Source organism: Carex rostrata, chromosome 20 (genome assembly GCF_964058835.1).
Source record: "Carex rostrata chromosome 20, lpCarRost1.2, whole genome shotgun sequence".
NCBI lineage: Eukaryota > Viridiplantae > Streptophyta > Magnoliopsida > Poales > Cyperaceae > Carex > Carex rostrata.
The window spans coordinates 5075164-5093045 of NC_135937.1; the positions used below are offsets into that span (position 1 = coordinate 5075164).

General features: G+C 33.5%; 1 protein-coding gene and 1 long non-coding RNA gene across 2 annotated transcripts; one reads left to right on the forward strand and one right to left on the reverse strand.

The window, feature by feature from the left end:
• Nucleotides 1-1808: 1808 nt before the first annotated feature.
• LOC144572640 (uncharacterized) lies at nucleotides 1809-4981 on the reverse strand. Its single transcript, XR_013517764.1, has 5 exons — nucleotides 4915-4981; nucleotides 4682-4833; nucleotides 3618-3678; nucleotides 2866-2920; nucleotides 1809-2607 (listed from the first exon to the last, which is right to left on the reverse strand). It is a non-coding gene; the product is annotated as an uncharacterized LOC144572640 (long non-coding RNA).
• Nucleotides 4982-9517: 4536 nt separating this feature from the next.
• Nucleotides 9518-15646, forward strand: LOC144572372 (Kinesin motor family protein). Its single transcript, XM_078321924.1, has 16 exons — nucleotides 9518-9955; nucleotides 10399-10524; nucleotides 10608-10691; nucleotides 10782-10907; nucleotides 11080-11139; nucleotides 11251-11304; nucleotides 11418-11510; nucleotides 11773-11868; nucleotides 12269-12417; nucleotides 12861-13010; nucleotides 13094-13223; nucleotides 13309-14046; nucleotides 14166-14264; nucleotides 14357-14434; nucleotides 14527-15108; nucleotides 15212-15646. The coding sequence occupies exons 1-16, from the start codon at nucleotides 9689-9691 to the stop codon at nucleotides 15446-15448; spliced, it is 3069 nt and encodes a 1022-aa protein (XP_078178050.1). The 5' UTR covers nucleotides 9518-9688; the 3' UTR covers nucleotides 15449-15646.
• Nucleotides 15647-17882: the final 2236 nt, after the last annotated feature.

A 17882-nucleotide genomic window follows, 5' to 3' on the forward strand; every position in this document is an offset into this window, starting at 1 on the left:
CATAGTAATACTAATATCATAAACTATCAATCTTTTTTTTATTTAAATTTCAAAATAACCTAGACGTCATGGCATAATTAACTATCTTAATATATTCAAAATATTCAAACTACTGTATAGTAAGTATCATTTTGTTACTTCAAGAAATATCTCAATATATTCAATCTAAGCCTTTATTTAAACCCATATAAATTGAAAAAAAAAAGCTCATGTTGCATAGCGCGTTGTAGCTTCCTTATTTTGATTTTGTTTGATGGATCTCTCATTAAATATTTAATAGTTTAATATAAAGCTTAGTACGTCAATTGCAAAAAAAATTACGGTTAAAATCCAATCTAAGCCTTTATTTAAAGCTCATATAAATTGAAAAAAAAAAAAACAAATGTTGCATAGCGGGAGCTATTACCGCTATAGCGTCCATAGCTCAAATAGCGCGTTATTATGCCATAGCTTAGCGTTTAGGATCCAAAAATGCTATAGCGCCGCTATTTAGAACACTGAAAATGATAGACACATCTACAATTGATGTATACACTATTTATTGGAGTAGCACTAGGGTAAAATTTATTAAATCGGTTTCAAATGACGAATCCGAACAGTTGAAACCCGCCTACCTTATGAGTGATGTGTCTACATGTGAAAATTTTAAACATTCAAATTAATTTAGTATAAATTTAATTGGTCAAAATTAAAAGGTTGATAAATTAATTTTAGTGCATTCATTTTTTGAATATTTTTTGACCACTTGACATTATACTAAATTAATTTGAATATTTAAAATTTTCACATGTAGATGCATCACTCGTAAGGTATGCGGGTTTTAACGGTTTGAATTCGTCATCGAAAGTCAATTTAACAGATTTTAGACTTGAATTTACCAAAAGACTTGGTAAACTTAAGAATACCCTAGTTCTCCTATTTATTGATGGATAAGGAACAGAGTTTGCCAGCTATTCCGTATCTTATTTTATGTTTAAATAAATGATCGTAGTTATTTGAAAAAGTAATCAACTCGTGTTATTTTAATATTTCAGTTAAAGATTAAGCTAGTGACTATTTCGAACAGTTAAATTAGTCGCTAATATCACTAATTATTTAAGTTATTTGCTCATCTAGTTTATCAATATGAGTAGGCTCACGAGCGGAATCGAATCGAGCCAAGTGTTTATATGAGTCAAGCCAAGTTGAGTTTTTCTTTCAAAATCAAGCCGAGTCGAATTTGAGCTTTTTCCAATTTTGAATCCAATTCGTTATGAAATATTGAGCCGCTCAACTCATTGATTCGCGAGCCGGCTCGACTCATTAGCAGCCCTATATAGAAAGGATTGTACAGTTTTTTTTTGGTCTTTTTACTGTTTCGCAAGTATTTAAAAGCATAAAATTGAGATAAAAATTTAGAGCAAAACATGTATAAACATTGACAATGAAATAATAAATTTTCAGTGCAATAATAAATAACAATAGAGACACCAAGTTGTAAAATTTCCACTTCTGGTTCTGACAAAGCTGAAATTTTTCCTATTTTCTATAAGTTGATTTTCTCAAACTTTTCCTATTTTCCATAAGTTGATTTTCAGATTTAGTCTTTTCTGTCTTAATCACAGTGGTTCAATGAAAAAACAAATTATTGTTTGAACCAAGAACGTGAACCAAACTTGATTTTTAGGCTTTTTATCCATGTACCAGTCTTCTGTGAATACAAAACATGTATAGAAAAGATTGTACAGTATTTTTGTCTTTTTACTGTTTCACATATATTTAAAGGCATAAAATTGAGATCAAAATTTAGAACAAAACATGTATAAAGATTGACAATGAAAAGAGATAATAGCACTGAGATTTGAGTTCCATAACACAGATCAATCACTGTGTTCCACTAAAAAATTTGTTTTCACTACACAACAATTACAATTTCTAAGAATTAGAAAGAATAAAAAAAAAAAAAAAAAGTAAAAGAACCCAAAAATAGTTTTCACAAACCATCCATCTCTTTCAATTGAGATGGTTGTGATCTTGATGATTGTAATGATCTGCATACACCAACACTAATGCTAGGCCAAAAACAAAGAAACAAATGGTGATAACACGTAATGAACTCTGGAATCATGTATATTAAAAAAGGTCGTACCAGCAATGAACATACCGCCATAGCTTCTGAAGTGACTAGCAGATAGTACATGAGCCTCTGTATGTACTGGCAGTCCACGTAGAGAAATGGATACGTAATTATCCACAGGAAAATACACCAGGCACACGTTGCCTCTGGTAAAGCTTCAGACCAAACTTTAAGTTTCTGCGGCTACACCTTCTTTCTCCAGTGATTCTTTGGCAACCATTGAACTTCTGGTTTGTACCGTAGTCCGAAGTACAATTTCCGCTAAAGTCAACATTTGTAGGCTTTCCACCCCAGTATGTAACATTATACAAACCATGGGACATCTGGGGGCACACGAAAAGCTCATACCCTTCACAATCAGAATCAAGTCGGATCTGTTGTGCTTGCTGCCAAAGGGCTGAGTTCGTAGATGTTAGTACCAGGCTCGTGATAATTGCAACAACCGTAGCCATCAACAATCTGTGATGGGCTACAACCCCGTCATTTCAACCCTAGAGAAAAAAAAAATCTGAATCAGTCAATAAATCAAACGAGACTTGAAATCTAAAGTAAAAAATGTCAAGGGCTGTGTGGAACAGGAGGAAACAGTAAGCCAAATGCTGTTTACATGTCATAGGTCAAGGGCTGGGTGGTTTGCGTCTATACTGGGTTTGCGAACTGGTCACTGTTGTTTAAAATTCAGAAATTACAACCTAAATATCAAACAATAAAAGGCCACTGTTTAAAATTCAGAGAGTGAATTAACTTACTTCAGGTACGTCAAACACACGATACAGTACCACTCCAGGATTTAATCCTTGATGCCTACCAAAAAACCATTCAAAATTAAAACCTGCAAATTCAATATATTTCAATTAGCTAATATAATTTGAAGCTGAAATCTGAAATATAAAAATATTTCAATAAATTAAAATAAAGAACTAACTCATTGATGAAGGAGATGTCTTCGCCTCTTTGGTTGATGATCATAGTAGACAGAAGCAGAGAATGAACAAAAGACATGGAGAAAGATAGAGGATACTTTTAAAATTACTACTAAAAGGAAATAAATTACTGTTAACTGTGTAGTATTAATTTAATATCAGTGGCCCAACTCTCACGTGTAACTCAATTAATATTTTACAAATAAATAATGCAGCCAATAGAAGAACCAAATAAATCAAGTCAAGTCACAACATGAGATGGATATTAATTTCGGTCAAAGTAATTACAACAGATGTTTAATAAGAATAAGATTATAACTAAAGAATTCTAGCAAAATAAGAAACTAACGAGGAATCAACAATTAAAACAGAAAGCTAACAAATCATGAATTGCTCCATCTCAAGATAGAAGAAGTATGCCTATGTACCAATAGCAAACTAAAGAAAGCAACAACCCCATAATTTCAAGTTTATGGTGACAATTGGTATACTGGTAAAATTAAAAAAATCTCTGTGGCTAAATTTAGGTTGGGTCAATGCATCTTAAATTAAAAGCAGAATCTCACATTAACCCTTACCGAGAATATCTGATGCCAGTCAAAACAAACTTCGCGGTTTTCACCGGTCGTTGCACGAACCCTGAAGAAGAAGGAAATAAATTACTGTTAACTGTGTAGTATTAATTTAATATCAGTGGCCCAACTCTCACGTGTAACTCAATTAATATTTTACAAATAAATAATGCAGCCAATAGAAGAACCAAATAAATAAAGTCAAGTCACAACATGAGATGGATATTAATTTCTATCAAAGTAATTACAACAGATGTTTAATAAGAATAAGATTATAACTAAAGAATTCTAGCAAAATAAGAAACTAACGAGGAATCAACAATTAAAACATAAAGTTAACAAATCATGAATTGCTCCATCTCAAGATAGGGGAAGTATGCCTATGTACCAATAGGAAACTAAAGAAAGCAACAACCCCATAATTTCAAGTTTATGGTGACAATTGGTATACTGGTATAATTAAAAAAATCTGTGTGGCTAAATTTAGGTTGGGTCAATGCATCTTAAATTAAAAGCAGAATCTCACATTAACCCTTACTGAGAATATCTGATGCCAGTCAAACCAAACTTCGCAGTTTTCACCGGTCGTTGCACGAACAGTGAAGAAGAAGGAAATAAATTACTGTTAACTGTGTAGTATTAATTCAATATCAATGGCCCAACTCTCACGTGTAACTCAATTAATATTTTACAAATAAATAATGCAGCCAATAGAAGAACCAAATAAATCAAGTCCAGTCACAACATGAGATGGATATTAATTTCTGTCAAAGTAATTACAACAGATGTTTAATAAGAATAAGATTATAACTAAAGAATTCTAGCAAAATAAGAAACTAACGAGGAATCAACAATTAAAACATAAAGTTAACAAATCATGAATTGCTCCATCTCAAGATAGGGGAAGTATGCCTATGTACCTATAGGAAACTAAAGAAAGCAACAACCCCATAATTTCAAGTTTATGGTGACAATTGGTATACTGGTATAATTAAAAAAATCTCTGTGGCTAAATTTAGGTTGGGTCAATGCATCTTAAATTAAAAGCAGAATCTCACATTAACCCTTACCGAGAATATCTGATGCCAGTCAAAACAAACTTCGCAGTTTTCACCAGTCGTTGCACGAACCCTGAAGTAGAAGAAGAAGAAGTAGAAGAACAAAAGGTAGTAGTAGAAGAAGAGCAAGAACAAGAATCCATCTTGAGATAAATCCCTAGATACTGAATTGAGTTAAGTTTTGACGCAATTTAGGTTTGGAATAATAATCCTCTTTCTCCTTTCTCGGAAATAAAAGTATTTACCTTTAATTTATGAGCGCTTTCTTTCGTTCTTACTCCCTTTTCTTGCGTATTTGCTGGTGTATTTGCGTATTTTCTGAGGTTTATGCAAATGCAATGGGAGGCGCTATTGAGTTATTAACGGGGCCCGTGCACCTAGGATTGCCTAGGGCTCGGTTTTGATCGGACGGTTCGGATCTAACAGAAATATTCTGTTTATTCGGTTCGGATCGGACGGTTCAGCTCTTGAGATTCGTCATTCCTTATTGCAAATTAAGAACTTTAAATTTCTAATGTTTTCTATAAATGAGATTTGTCAGTCCTTATTGTTTATTTCTTTTAGTGAGAAGAGAAGAATTGATAGTTCTGGCCTACAAATGCCGGATCACTTCTGTCCTGAGATTCGAATCCGTCACTTGGAATTTGTTCTTTCCACTTCTAGATGGATTGTCACGCATTCAAATCAGACGGTCCTGATCTAAAATTTAGAAATTAAGTTACTTCATTAAATCTGAATTTCTGAATTTGTGGGATATCTCACATTGGTTTATTTTCTTTTGACGAATGAATTTTAGAGAAATATTATTACTTGATGTTGCTGATTAACATAATAAATTTATTAGAACTTTAGTTGTATACTTACACTCACTTAATTATTTTTGAATTTTTTTTCTTATTTAAGCTGAATAGTTATTTTCATTTTTCAATTAGAATGAGGCTATGGTACTTTGTAATGCGCGTATCGTTCCGTACATTAGATTCATATCTCTATTTTCAAAGTCCAAATAGTTGATCCGAACTGCTCAACATTATTATCATATGAAAATATACTTGAAGACCAAATTATATATTTTTTGAAATTTTTTTGCTATTTTTTGAGATAATTAGAAAATCACTAGATTTGAAAATTCAGGACCATCCAAAAGTTGTGATTTTCTACCTACAAAAAAAATAATAAAAAAATTCTAAAAAATATAAAATTTGCATTATGAAATAGTGGGAAAGAAAAAAGTTGTCTATTTCATATTAACTAAGTATGTCAAACAAAAATTTATTTATTTATTTATTGTTTATTGTTTATTTCTTAGTGAGAAGAGAAGAATTGATAGTCCTGGCCTACTGAATTTGTGAGATATCTTACATTAGTTTATTTTCTTTTGATGAGTGAATTTTGGAGTTAATATTATTATTTGATGTTCTTGATTAACATAATAAATTTATTAAAATTTCAATTGTATATTTGCACTTAATTATTTATGTAGTTTTTCTAATTCTAAGGATTCATATTATTATCGTCTCACTAGCATTATTTAAGAAATTTTATATTTTCTTTTCCAAGTTTAATAATGAAAAACTTAGATTTATTATTTCAATTGTGTTTTTTAGATAGACTTCCAAGATATTAGGAAAAATCAATATTATTCAGTTGTGTTCAGTATGTTTTGTATGAATGAGAACAATGAAGCTATATTAGAGTCCATCACATTTCTATGTTATTTGCAAGCCATCTCTCTCTTTCTATAAATCAAAATGGAAGCGATGATACATGTACAGTAATGGCCAATATCAGAACGATAACCAAGAGGGATAATATAATGAAGTACATAATTGATGTCTCTAACGGCACTTATTATATTAATATTATTTATTATTCACATGCTGCTATTTGTTATCCGATAATTTTAACAGATAAGGTAGAATATGACAAAGTTAATTTTTAATGAGTAAAAATTGGTTATAGATATGTCAATTCTTAGTTAGTATGAGTATAAAAATATCTCTACTCTACCTATATCGTATCCATTGACACTCCTGAATTAACTCAATCAGAATATAAAAGGCTAATTAAGTAATATTTTTTCTATGCCATGTATTGAACATGAAATATCAATGACTTTTTTCCTATTTAAAAGAATACAAGTAGAGGTGTCAATAGGTACGATACGGGTAGGGTAGAGACATTTTCACACTCATACTCATTAGCAATTGATTTTACTCATACTCTAACCTTGCTCATTAGCAATTGATTTTACCCTATCCTACACTCATTAAAATTATCAGGTAACAAAATAGTAGCTGGTGAATAACAAATAATAGTAATATTATAAAAAAATTTATTATATTTTACAAATTGATTATCAAAACTTATTTATTTTACATATATGTAATCGCATTACTAATACAAAAAATAAATGTACAATCAATTTTAACTAAATTATCTTTTATGAAGTAAATTAAAAAACACGAAATCTCTTCAGACAAATTCAATTATTTAACTAAATAACAAGATATGCAAATTAAAATAATGTTCAATATTTTTTTAAATAAAAAATATACACTAAATAACAAAAGTACATCACTAATTATTGCTCAAACATTATCATACGAAATATCACACAAATAAATTTCTCCATTACTAATTATGCTCAAACTTCATCACATAAGTTTATTTATATAATTATCTGTTTGGGTAACTGATACGAAATAACCTTTTGTATCCTTATCTGATTAGCTAACAAAATTAATAACAAAAAAATACCCTTATTCATAGCTATCTTATTGAATATAATACAAATCAAATAAACAGTTGAAGAATATCATTGACACCCTCAAATACAAGCAACAAATTATAAATTATACGCACTTCACGTGCCACTTGGGATCGAACCCAGACTCTCTTGTCCGAAATAGATTTGCTTAACAAAAAATACTACGCATGAGACGCGTGACAGCTAGCTAACAAGGGGATTCAATTAATTAGTTGGGCACTATTATTGGACTTCATATTATAGGGGTTAATTCGGTGAAATTTGTAGTATTTCACCATATATATATTTTTTTAGATAGGTAGAAAATCACTTGATCTGAAAATTATGTGCCATTCAGATCAAGTGATTTTCTACCTATCTAAAAAAATAGTAAAATTTTTTAAAAAATGTAAAATTTGATTTGCATGTACATATTCATATGGAGATCATGTTGAACGGTTCGGATCGATCGTTAGAATTTTGAAAACTCAAATATTGAGTCGTTGCATAGAGGTCCTCTATGCTACGCGTAGCACTGCAGCCAACTCTATATGTGTGTGTGTGTGTGAAATGGCTAAAATGAGCCATGAAGTAAAACAAGTTTTTGCTCCATGGCACTATATATTCATTTTGAAATTTCAAACAACCGATCCGAACCGCTCAACACGTTCTCCATATTGAAATGTGCTTGGAGACCAAATTTTATATTTTTTGGAATTTTTTTACTATTTATTAAGTCACTTTGAAAATCACTGATCCAGTGGTCCATAATTTTTTACTGTTTTTTTATTGTTCACAGTAAAATATTAATTTTCAAAGTGGTTTAATAAATAGTAAAAAAATTCAAAAAAATATATAATTTAGTCTCCAAACACATTTCAATATAGAGAACATGTTGGAAGGTTCGAATCAGTTGTTTGATTTTCAAAATGAAAATATAGCGTGGAGTACAAACGTGTTTTACTCCATGACTCACCTAAGTCAGCCTCATATATATATCATTTAAGGAATGTTATTTATGTGTAAATATTTTTTTTTCTGTTACAACGTACCACATGATATTAGTATTATTTTTATATAACATATATTACCATATTTATCTATAGTATTTGTGAATTTGGAGACAATTATATCGTTTCTTAGAAAAACAAAAACTCAAGGAATTATGCAGCCTTAAATATAACTCTTAAAATAATATATTAGTATGGGAAGGATTTAATTAATGTCTTCATTTTCATTTTTACTACTGTACTTTTATTTATAGAAGTTTAATAAATTAAATACTAAAATTCAGATATAAAAAAAAAACATAACATAGATCACTTTTTCTTTACACAAGTAAAATTTGTTGTAACTTTTGAATAAAAATTTCAACAAGCATATTGAGTTTAATTTGTGAATCTCTATTTTTTTATTATTAGAAAATCTTAAATGTAGGCATAAACATAAAATTATTAAAACTTTAGGCTCGTCATTTAGATACGAGTACCAAAAATGCAACAACTTTATTTTCTGAGATACCTGATTTTAAAATAAAGACTTTTCATTAAGTCTGAAATTAATGTTGTTTAGATTTTTTTTTGATAAAATATTCATCGAGTCTGGTGATGAGATATATACCTAATACCTATGCTCGTGTAGTTTCTAAAATATCTGATTCTTCAAGTAGATAGCACTCAGAATCGTATGTTTTAAATTTCAAAGATAACGGTTTAAACACTATCCGTACATCAAGCAAAGGATTCACATGCTGTCTTTTAGTCATATACTGAGCGATACGGATTTGAGTACCGGGCCGGCGGGCCCCTAACCCTAAATCGGTGAAAATTGAGATTAAAAAAAAAACGGTGACAACATTGAAGCCGTCATACGGAGACGAATACAGGCCCTTAAAATTTTATGATTAAAATAATTCCAACGGCTGTAAGAAGACGCGGACGAACGGGGCACATGGTTCCAACGGCTATTTCGAGCGGCTGTTAAATAGTTCCGCCGGATCAACATATGTGAAGTAACACCATCTACGTGTCAGCAAATATTGGTGCTTTACGAGGGGTATGTTATACTTGATATCCTGTACCGCGGGATACAGAACAAACACCCTTTTTATTTGAATCGAATTGGATTAAAGGGCTCTCTCCCTGTTCATACTTTCTCCAATTCAAATTTCAATACACGCTCCCTCTCCAATCTATTTTTCTCTGCGACTCGAATTTCGTTCATTCTCTTCGTGTAAACATTGAACCAATTAGATCTGAGTATATAAAGAAATGGAGGTACTAAGAACGCTTAGTCCGGTGGCTGCTGCCGGGAGATCGGCACTCAAGGTCAAGTCTCTCTCCATGGAAGCATCTAGATCCAATGACCAAGAGAACACGCCTCCTCTCAGTCCGAACCTCAAATTAAGCACCACTAGTTCTCCTAGAAAGGCCACTACACCTAGTCGTCTCTCTAAATCCCCTCAGAAATCACAAAGTACTCAGAGCCAAGTAGCCTCCAGAGGTCTACCCGTTTCTGACACCGATGCTTCAGTCAAGGTTATCTTCATTTCTTTCTTTTTTTTCCAATTTCCTCCATGTATGCTTCGTTTTAAATTTTATACTTCAGAATTTTAATTTTTTACTGCTTGTTTGATCTTGTTTTAAAAAAATTAGTAGAGGTAAATATACTTTTCCAATTATTAGAAAAAAAGGAGTAAGAGTTTTTTTCCTGAACACTTTGTGTGAGTACCTTCACAATTTTTTGTGTTAAACAACTATAATTCCTGTTTTGTGGGTGGAAAAATCATTCCTGTTCTGCCAATGGGCAGGAGATAATTGAGGAATTGCCTGTTAGAAATGTCTCAGATGCTTCAAAACTGGGTCCTTACCTGAAAAGTCAAACTAAATTAATGCAAATTGTGTCTCTGGAATAAAATTTTAAAATTGGTGGATAATATTTCAATTATTGACAATTGTAAGTTGAAATTTGAATTTCTCAGGTTGTTGTGAGAGTAAGGCCAGGAAATGGCAAAGACAGAACAGTGCAAAAAGTATCGGGTACATCCATAGCAATTGGTGACCGCGCATTTTCTTTCGATTCTGTTCTTGGCCCTCAAGCTAGCCAGGTTAAACTAATTTTATTTCTCTTACCCCCAAAACGTTTATTTTTCATAATTAAATTAATTGACATAAAGATGCTATATACCAGGAGGAGGTTTTCAAGTCGGTTGGCTTACCTCTAGTGGAGAATGCTTTGGCTGGATACAACACCTCCTTAATGTGTTATGGCCAGGTGCTACTTATAATATCTCTCCCATAAAGTTGCTCGTAATTTCCTCTTTTTATATTGTCCGTGTTTGAACTTACATGATATTTGTTGCAGACTGGGAGCGGTAAAACTTACACAATGTGGGGCCCTCCTAGTGCCATGTTTAATGGTGGCACTCTTAACACCAATCTCGGTGTGGTGCCTCGTTTCTTTAACATGTTATTCTCTGAAATTCATAGGGTATGTGCTTTTTTTTTTTCTCAACATCCTTTATATGCTTCAAAGGTTTGGTCCAGTTAGTCCTAAAAATATCCAAATTTCATAAGGATAAAGGAAATAAGAAAATGGTTTCATTATAAGGATCTATGACATTGGGTTCCAAAATAATTTATGGTGTTGATTCCTCATTCAGAGGCAAGATGGTTCAGAAGAAAAGAAGATGAACTATCAATGCAGGTGCTCCTTCCTTGAGGTCAGTAGCTTTTTAGATTGTTTTTTTTTTTCTCTTTCTTTGATTCTTTTCTCCTTTTTACAAAAGTTGTCTATCTACTAATTCACATCTTGTGATGTTTTCCTTTTGTAGATATATAATGAACAAATAAATGACTTGCTAGATCCAACTCAGAGGGACCTTCAGGTAAAACAGTGTGCCTTTTGTTAAGATTTGTGCTGGTCCTTTGATGACCCAGATGGGATGATTTAATAACAACTATACTAAAGTTAAATCATCCAATTACGATTCTATTGTAGATAAGAGAGGATAATGTGAATGGCATACATGTGGAGAACCTTACTGATGAATACGTGAACAATGAGGAGGATGTTGCCCAAATTTTGATTAAGGTACTGATAGTTTAATGTCCTTGATGTTACTTGGTTGTTATTGCAAATATTTGTTTACTGTCCAGGATCAACATTGGTAATTCATGTCAATTTAAGTAGTTTCATATTTATATCCCGATGTCTTATAGCACTTGTATTGTATATTTACGGCAATGATTTATATGTTTTTAACTTAACAGTCATATGGTGCATGCTTACATTATACTTCACAAAATGTTATCTGTCGCCTCATTTGTTTTATTTTTCTCATTGATGCATCCAGGGCCTCGCAAATAGGAAAGTTGGTGCAACAAGCATGAACTCAAAAAGTTCACGCTCACATGTCATCTTCACTTTCATACTTGAATCTTGGCGCAAGGTACATAATATACATTTTATTTGGTATCCAGACTAAGAGTCTAGTCCTATATACCAACACAACACTATCCCAGTAAGGCCTGCTGCGCCCAAGTTATTTGGTTCAAGTGATATATATACCAACACAACACTATCCCAGTAAGGCCTGTTGCGCCCAAGTTATTTGGTTCAAGTGAAAATTGTTGCAACAAGTTGCTCATATGTCTTGGTGCAATGTGATGGTCAGATACTAAAGTCAGGGCTGTTACTGGTACTGGTATTCAGGATGTATAGTAAATTTGTGCATCTCTTCAGTAAGGTTATATGTCATTTTCAATAAAGAAACTTAGATTTTCATTTGAATTGCATTTTTTACTATTTAATTAAAAGTTAAAACTAAAATTTATTTTTTCATGCTAAAGGAAGAATCATCAAAGAGCTTCAGCAGTTCAAAAAGTAGCAAAATAACATTTGTTGATCTTGCGGGGCTAGATAGGGATGAAATTGATGGTGCTAACAAGCATTATACCAAAGAAGAAAAATATGTGAAGAAATCACTGTCAAGGCTTGGGTATGAATATTACAAACTTTCATAGTTCTTTTTTTTGCTCTTTACTTTCAGGCTCTATTTGGCATGATAACTTAGTTAAATCTGAAGCAACAGTTACTGTGGTAGGCAGTAATAATAATGTTTCAGGCTCTATTTGGCATGATAACTTAGTTAAATCCGAAGCAACAGTTACTGTGGTAGGAAGTAATAATAATGTAATAATGATATTATATTTAATCATAGTAGTAGTGATAAGAACAACAATAGTAATAACCAAAATGAAAATTTCAGTACCTTGTGTTCCTATGAAGCAGATACGTCGAAAATTAAGCTTGCCACTGACCGAAAAATAAGTTCAGAATAATAATTAGTTCTGAGCAGTTCAATAATGGTTAGCATTTACCTCTTTGCCCTTGGCGAATTTGGAGAAGCAATATTATTAACTTGTAAAATATTGGTCGCAGGAAATTGGTCAATATTCTTTCAGATTCTGCAGTATCTGGGAAAAACCAGAAAGTGTCGTACCTGGGTTCCTCTCTGACATACCTGTTGCAAGATACACTTGGTGGCAATTCCAAAGTTTCATTTCTTTGCCTCATTTCTTCAGATGGGAGGTATACTTTCTCTGCAAACCTAATAATTAGTTTCAGTTCTATAAGTTCTTTTGAAATAACCATTTTGTTCATGGTAAATGCAGGTGTAAATCAGCCACTCTAAGCACACTTAGGTTTGGAGAGCGAGCGAAGAACATACAAAACAATCCAGTCATTAATGAAATTACGGAAGACGATGTTAATGGTTTAAGTGATCAGATCCGTCAACTTAAGGTAAAAATCAATACTTGATGAAAAATCAATCCCCTTTTCTTTAGCAATATTTGTTAACAGTAATTGTATCTCTGATTAAATGTAGGAAGAACTGATAAAAGCAAAGTCAGGCAGCAGCACTCCTGCTGAGAATTTTAAAGGGAGGAATGCTAGGGGAAGCTTGAATCTGTTGAGAGTTAGTCTCAACCGCTCCCTTATCCTTCCTCGAATCGAGATAGAATCTGATGAAGAAATGGAAGCTGATGAGGAGGATGTCAGCGAACTGTGCGCCCAAATAAACAGCCTTCACTCATCATCTGATAATGCTACTCTCAAGGATGTATTGGAGTTTGGCAATGATGAATCAGTAGATGAATTGTCAGACGTGGAAGAAAAAGACGCCATTCCTGGGCCCACAATAGAAGAACCTGAACCCACAATGTGTTCTTCTCCAAAAATGCACCTAAGCCCTAGAAAAAGTATTTTCTCTACACTGGGCATCTCAGGCAGCAAGTGCGAAGGTGCAAGTTTATTAAGGACCTCCTTGCAATCGACCAAGCTCAGTGCTACTGAGTCCTTGGCTGCAAGTCTTCACCGAGGATTGCATGTAATTGAAGAGCAAGAGAACAATCAAAACAATTTAAATCCACGGAGATCTTTTGTTGGCCTTTCCTTTGATCACTTGGCATTGAAAAATCAGTCTCCTCAAAAGGCTGAAGGTGCTACTGCTACTTTCATGTGCTCTTCTTGCAAGAAGTTGGTAGATGGGAACAGGTCTGAATTGAAAGATTCTCAACTTGTTCCTATCAAAGAGCAACAGGAGCAGGAAGAATCTACTATAAAGGTATGCTAATTAGGGTTGATCAATTTTCAATTAGAGAAAAAGATCAAGAAATAAAAAAAGAGTTGACCATAAGGGAATATTTTCACTTAACAATTTTTTGTCTTTCCTAATTTTGTCAGGATACATATAAAGTGAGCAACAATATTTCTCAGAGAGAGGTAGATCTCGAGGCCCTATGTGCAGAGCAGGAAGCTAAAATTAATCAACTTACCGCTGTGGTATGTTATCCATTATCAACATAGAGCTAGTTTTTTTTTACCATAAAAGATGTATTACATAATTTACATTTTTTTTATTGACATATATGTAGGTGGAACAATACAGAAAAGACCAAGTTCTTGACAACAGTGCTAAAGTTGGAGAAACTACTTCAGGATCGGAGCACATGGTTGTTTGTAACATCTCTTAAAAAACAGCTTTTACTTTTATTACTTGGCATAATCATTAGCGATATTTCTAAACTTATGGTTCTTTAAGCAGGAGGAGAGGGAAGATAACCTTCTTGAGAAAATACGAAATGGGGAGGTAACTGACACAGAAAAATACTTGGAAGAGGTAGAAAGGGAGAGACAAAAGTGGACCGAGTCAGAGAGCAGATGGATATCTCTGACCGAGGAACTCAGGTTGGAGCTAGAATCGAACCGTAAGTTTGCAGAGAAGAAGGAGATGGAACTGACAGAGGAGAAGAAATGCACGGCTGAGCTAGATGATGCAATTCACCGCGCAGTTCTCGGCCATGGCAAAATGGTGGAGCACTATGCAGAGCTCCAGGACGCCTACAGTGACCTTTTGGAGAAGCACCGAAGGATGATGGAAGGAATTGCTGAGGTGAAGAGAGCAGCTGCAAAGGCAGGAAGGAAGGGCTGTGGAACCGCTTTTGCGGCAGCACTGGCAGCTGAGCTGTCAACGGTCAGGATTGACCGTGAGAAAGAGAGGGCCCAGTTGAAGGAACAGAACAGGAGGCTGAGAATTCAGTTACGTGATACCGCTGAAGCTGTGCATGCTGCCGGTGAGCTTCTCGTTCGCCTCAGGGAAGCAGAGGAGGCTCTTGCCCAAGCAAAGGTCAGAGTTTAATCACAAAAACACCGGTAGTTAATTATACCCAGTAATATGTGTCATTAAATAATTCTGACAAATGTGACTTGGTGTTGATAATTTGGTGCAGAATAATTGCGAGGGGGCACACCAGGAGAATGCAAAACTGAAGAAACAGATTGAGAAGATAAAGAAGAAGCACGTGCTAGAGGTGGCGACAATGAAGAATTATCTAGCCGAGAGTCGGCTTCCGGAAGCAGCACTGGAGCCCTACTACTGTGTGGATTCGGAGATGGTAGAGGAGTCTGTTGCTCCGATAAATGAAAGTCAGTCATGGCGAGCTGCCTTTGCGCCAGCATATGAGTAACAGTGCAAAACCTTGTGCTAACTATTTTTCTGTCCGGCAAATTGATGTTTGTTGACAGAGAGCAGTAGTTATTCGATTTGTATTGTATTTTTTTCTTAAAGAATTATTTTACTTCATTTAATTGATTGTCGATTTCATGTTGACATGAAGGGGGTGGTTTACTGGTTTGTACTGTTTCAATCACAATTTTTATTGACATATTGTATCTTCTCTGAGCTAGTCCCACAATTTTCAGATTCTTTGTTCGTAATTCATTCCATGGTATATGTCACTTAGAATGTATTACCAAAAAAAAAAAATTTCTGACATGCTTTTTACTTCGCTGACAAAGGCACAAAGTACACTTCATTAAGCAATTGCTGTGAGATTTGATTACAGATTTGTCCACCAAGCTGAGCTTTTATTTCTATATTTCGTTTCCCAGTTTTAGTTTATGAAGATTTTAAAATCTACATATTTCCACCTAAACCCAGTTGGGATGGGAAAAACATTTTGTTTTTGTTGGGAGCAACTTTTTCCTTTTGTGAAGCATAAACTACCACATTTATTTATATTCGATTAAAAAATGTGGATTATAGAAGTGCACATATGTGACCTACGCCTGCCACATATATTTGATAAGATGAAGAGCCAAAGCTAAATTATCTCCGATAACTGCCACCAGTTACGCAGCTTGTTTATTTTAACTACATTGGTTCGTACCAGTAGTTTGTTATAGGCACTGTAATGCTGAGGCAGTTTGATAAATCACCCCATTCTATGTAGTGTTTAAATCATAAATTTTGTTTAATTGTGCAACGGAATTCTTTCACTGAACCGAAATCTTTATTTTTCTCTCCTTAAAATCCCTATGCGACTGAATGTCAAACAAAACCAGTTCTTGGATTGATGTTTAATGAGGTAATCAGCCTCTTTGATGATCAAACTCTCATTCATACTTGCTGGTGGAATTGTACATTGATTGATATGTAAGACTATTGTTAGTTTGTTACTCTATTCTTTGATTTCTTTCTGATATTGTACCGTGGCTCTTTTGAACTGGTACTCTTGTCGATTGATAAATCACCCCATTCTATGTAGTGTTTATTGCTTGGCATTTGCTCCTTTTCCCATTATCTCCTCTCGGGACTTAGCACCAGCATTAAATTGATTGTGTGATACCAATTATAAACCATGCTCTCTTGATTGATCTTTGAGCTGCGAAGAGTTGATCTTTTTTTCTTAGTAATGGTTACTCATCTCTCAACACTGGTATCATTCAATATCAGTGTTATGTTGTGGTACCATACATATCCTACTGGTACTAGTTACTACCTTTTGGCTTAATGTCTTGACCTAAATTCTTTTTAGCACCTCTCTGTACATTGGTACCAGTGGTACCGATACTTTCTGGGTACTGGTACTGGTACACCAGTTATGCATTTCAGGAAATCATTTGAGAAACTTTTACAAGTTTTGAGGTCTCTTTTGTAAAGTGAATGCCACTGGTTGGTATAGTGGTATATCAATTCTGACCTTTCAGAAAAAAAAATTAAAATTCTGGGGTGAAATCCGTTAAATTTCTCACTTTCTGTGATATACCTTTGTCAGTGGGACTAATATGCAATTTACTGAAATTCCTGAACCTTCAGTCATTCAGTGGGCCTAATTTTCTTACTGTTGAAACTGAGAATGTAACGAAGAAATTAATAAAAACTGGATTAAAGCTTTGGGCTTGGCTGATTATAAATTCAACATATGGGCCTTAATCTGTTGGGGCAGACTCTTTGGGAATTTCTGAAAGAAGATTTTAATTTTAGTGAAACAGGTCTTGGGTTCTGCCGAGAAAGTTGAAAATTATTTTAAAAACAAGGCTGCGCATTCTGGGTAGGGATGTAAATTCATGTTATGCCGTGTCATGATAAGTCAGATTTTTACGTACCTCTAATTCAGATTGATCATTTAAACTATAAATATAGAAATATGAATTCATAGCATGATCGATCCGTAATATACATGTTACCATAACCTCATTCAACTTGACTTTTATTAGCTGAGTGTATGTCTGCACTTCTTGTGGATGAATGGCTCATGGGCCGAGGTGCTGGTACCGTATTCTTTCTTATTTCTTTTGCATGACATTACTAAGCATTTGTATCTATTTGAACAATAGAATCTAAATTTTTTTCGATTACTATGTTTCATGCTTATTGGATGCATATTTCCACAACAAACTCATGAGCTCGTACTCAAGTTCATATAAAATTATCAATTGCATTTCATGTTAGTGTAATAATCTAGAAGTCAATAATACGATAAATTATCATAAAGCTTTGTTCATGAATTGAATGTTTATTTATATATCATTTTCTTGCCTTGAGTATTATTGCATTTATGGATCATTTCGAGTTCATGACTGAAATTGTGAAACTCCATAATATAGATGATATATACT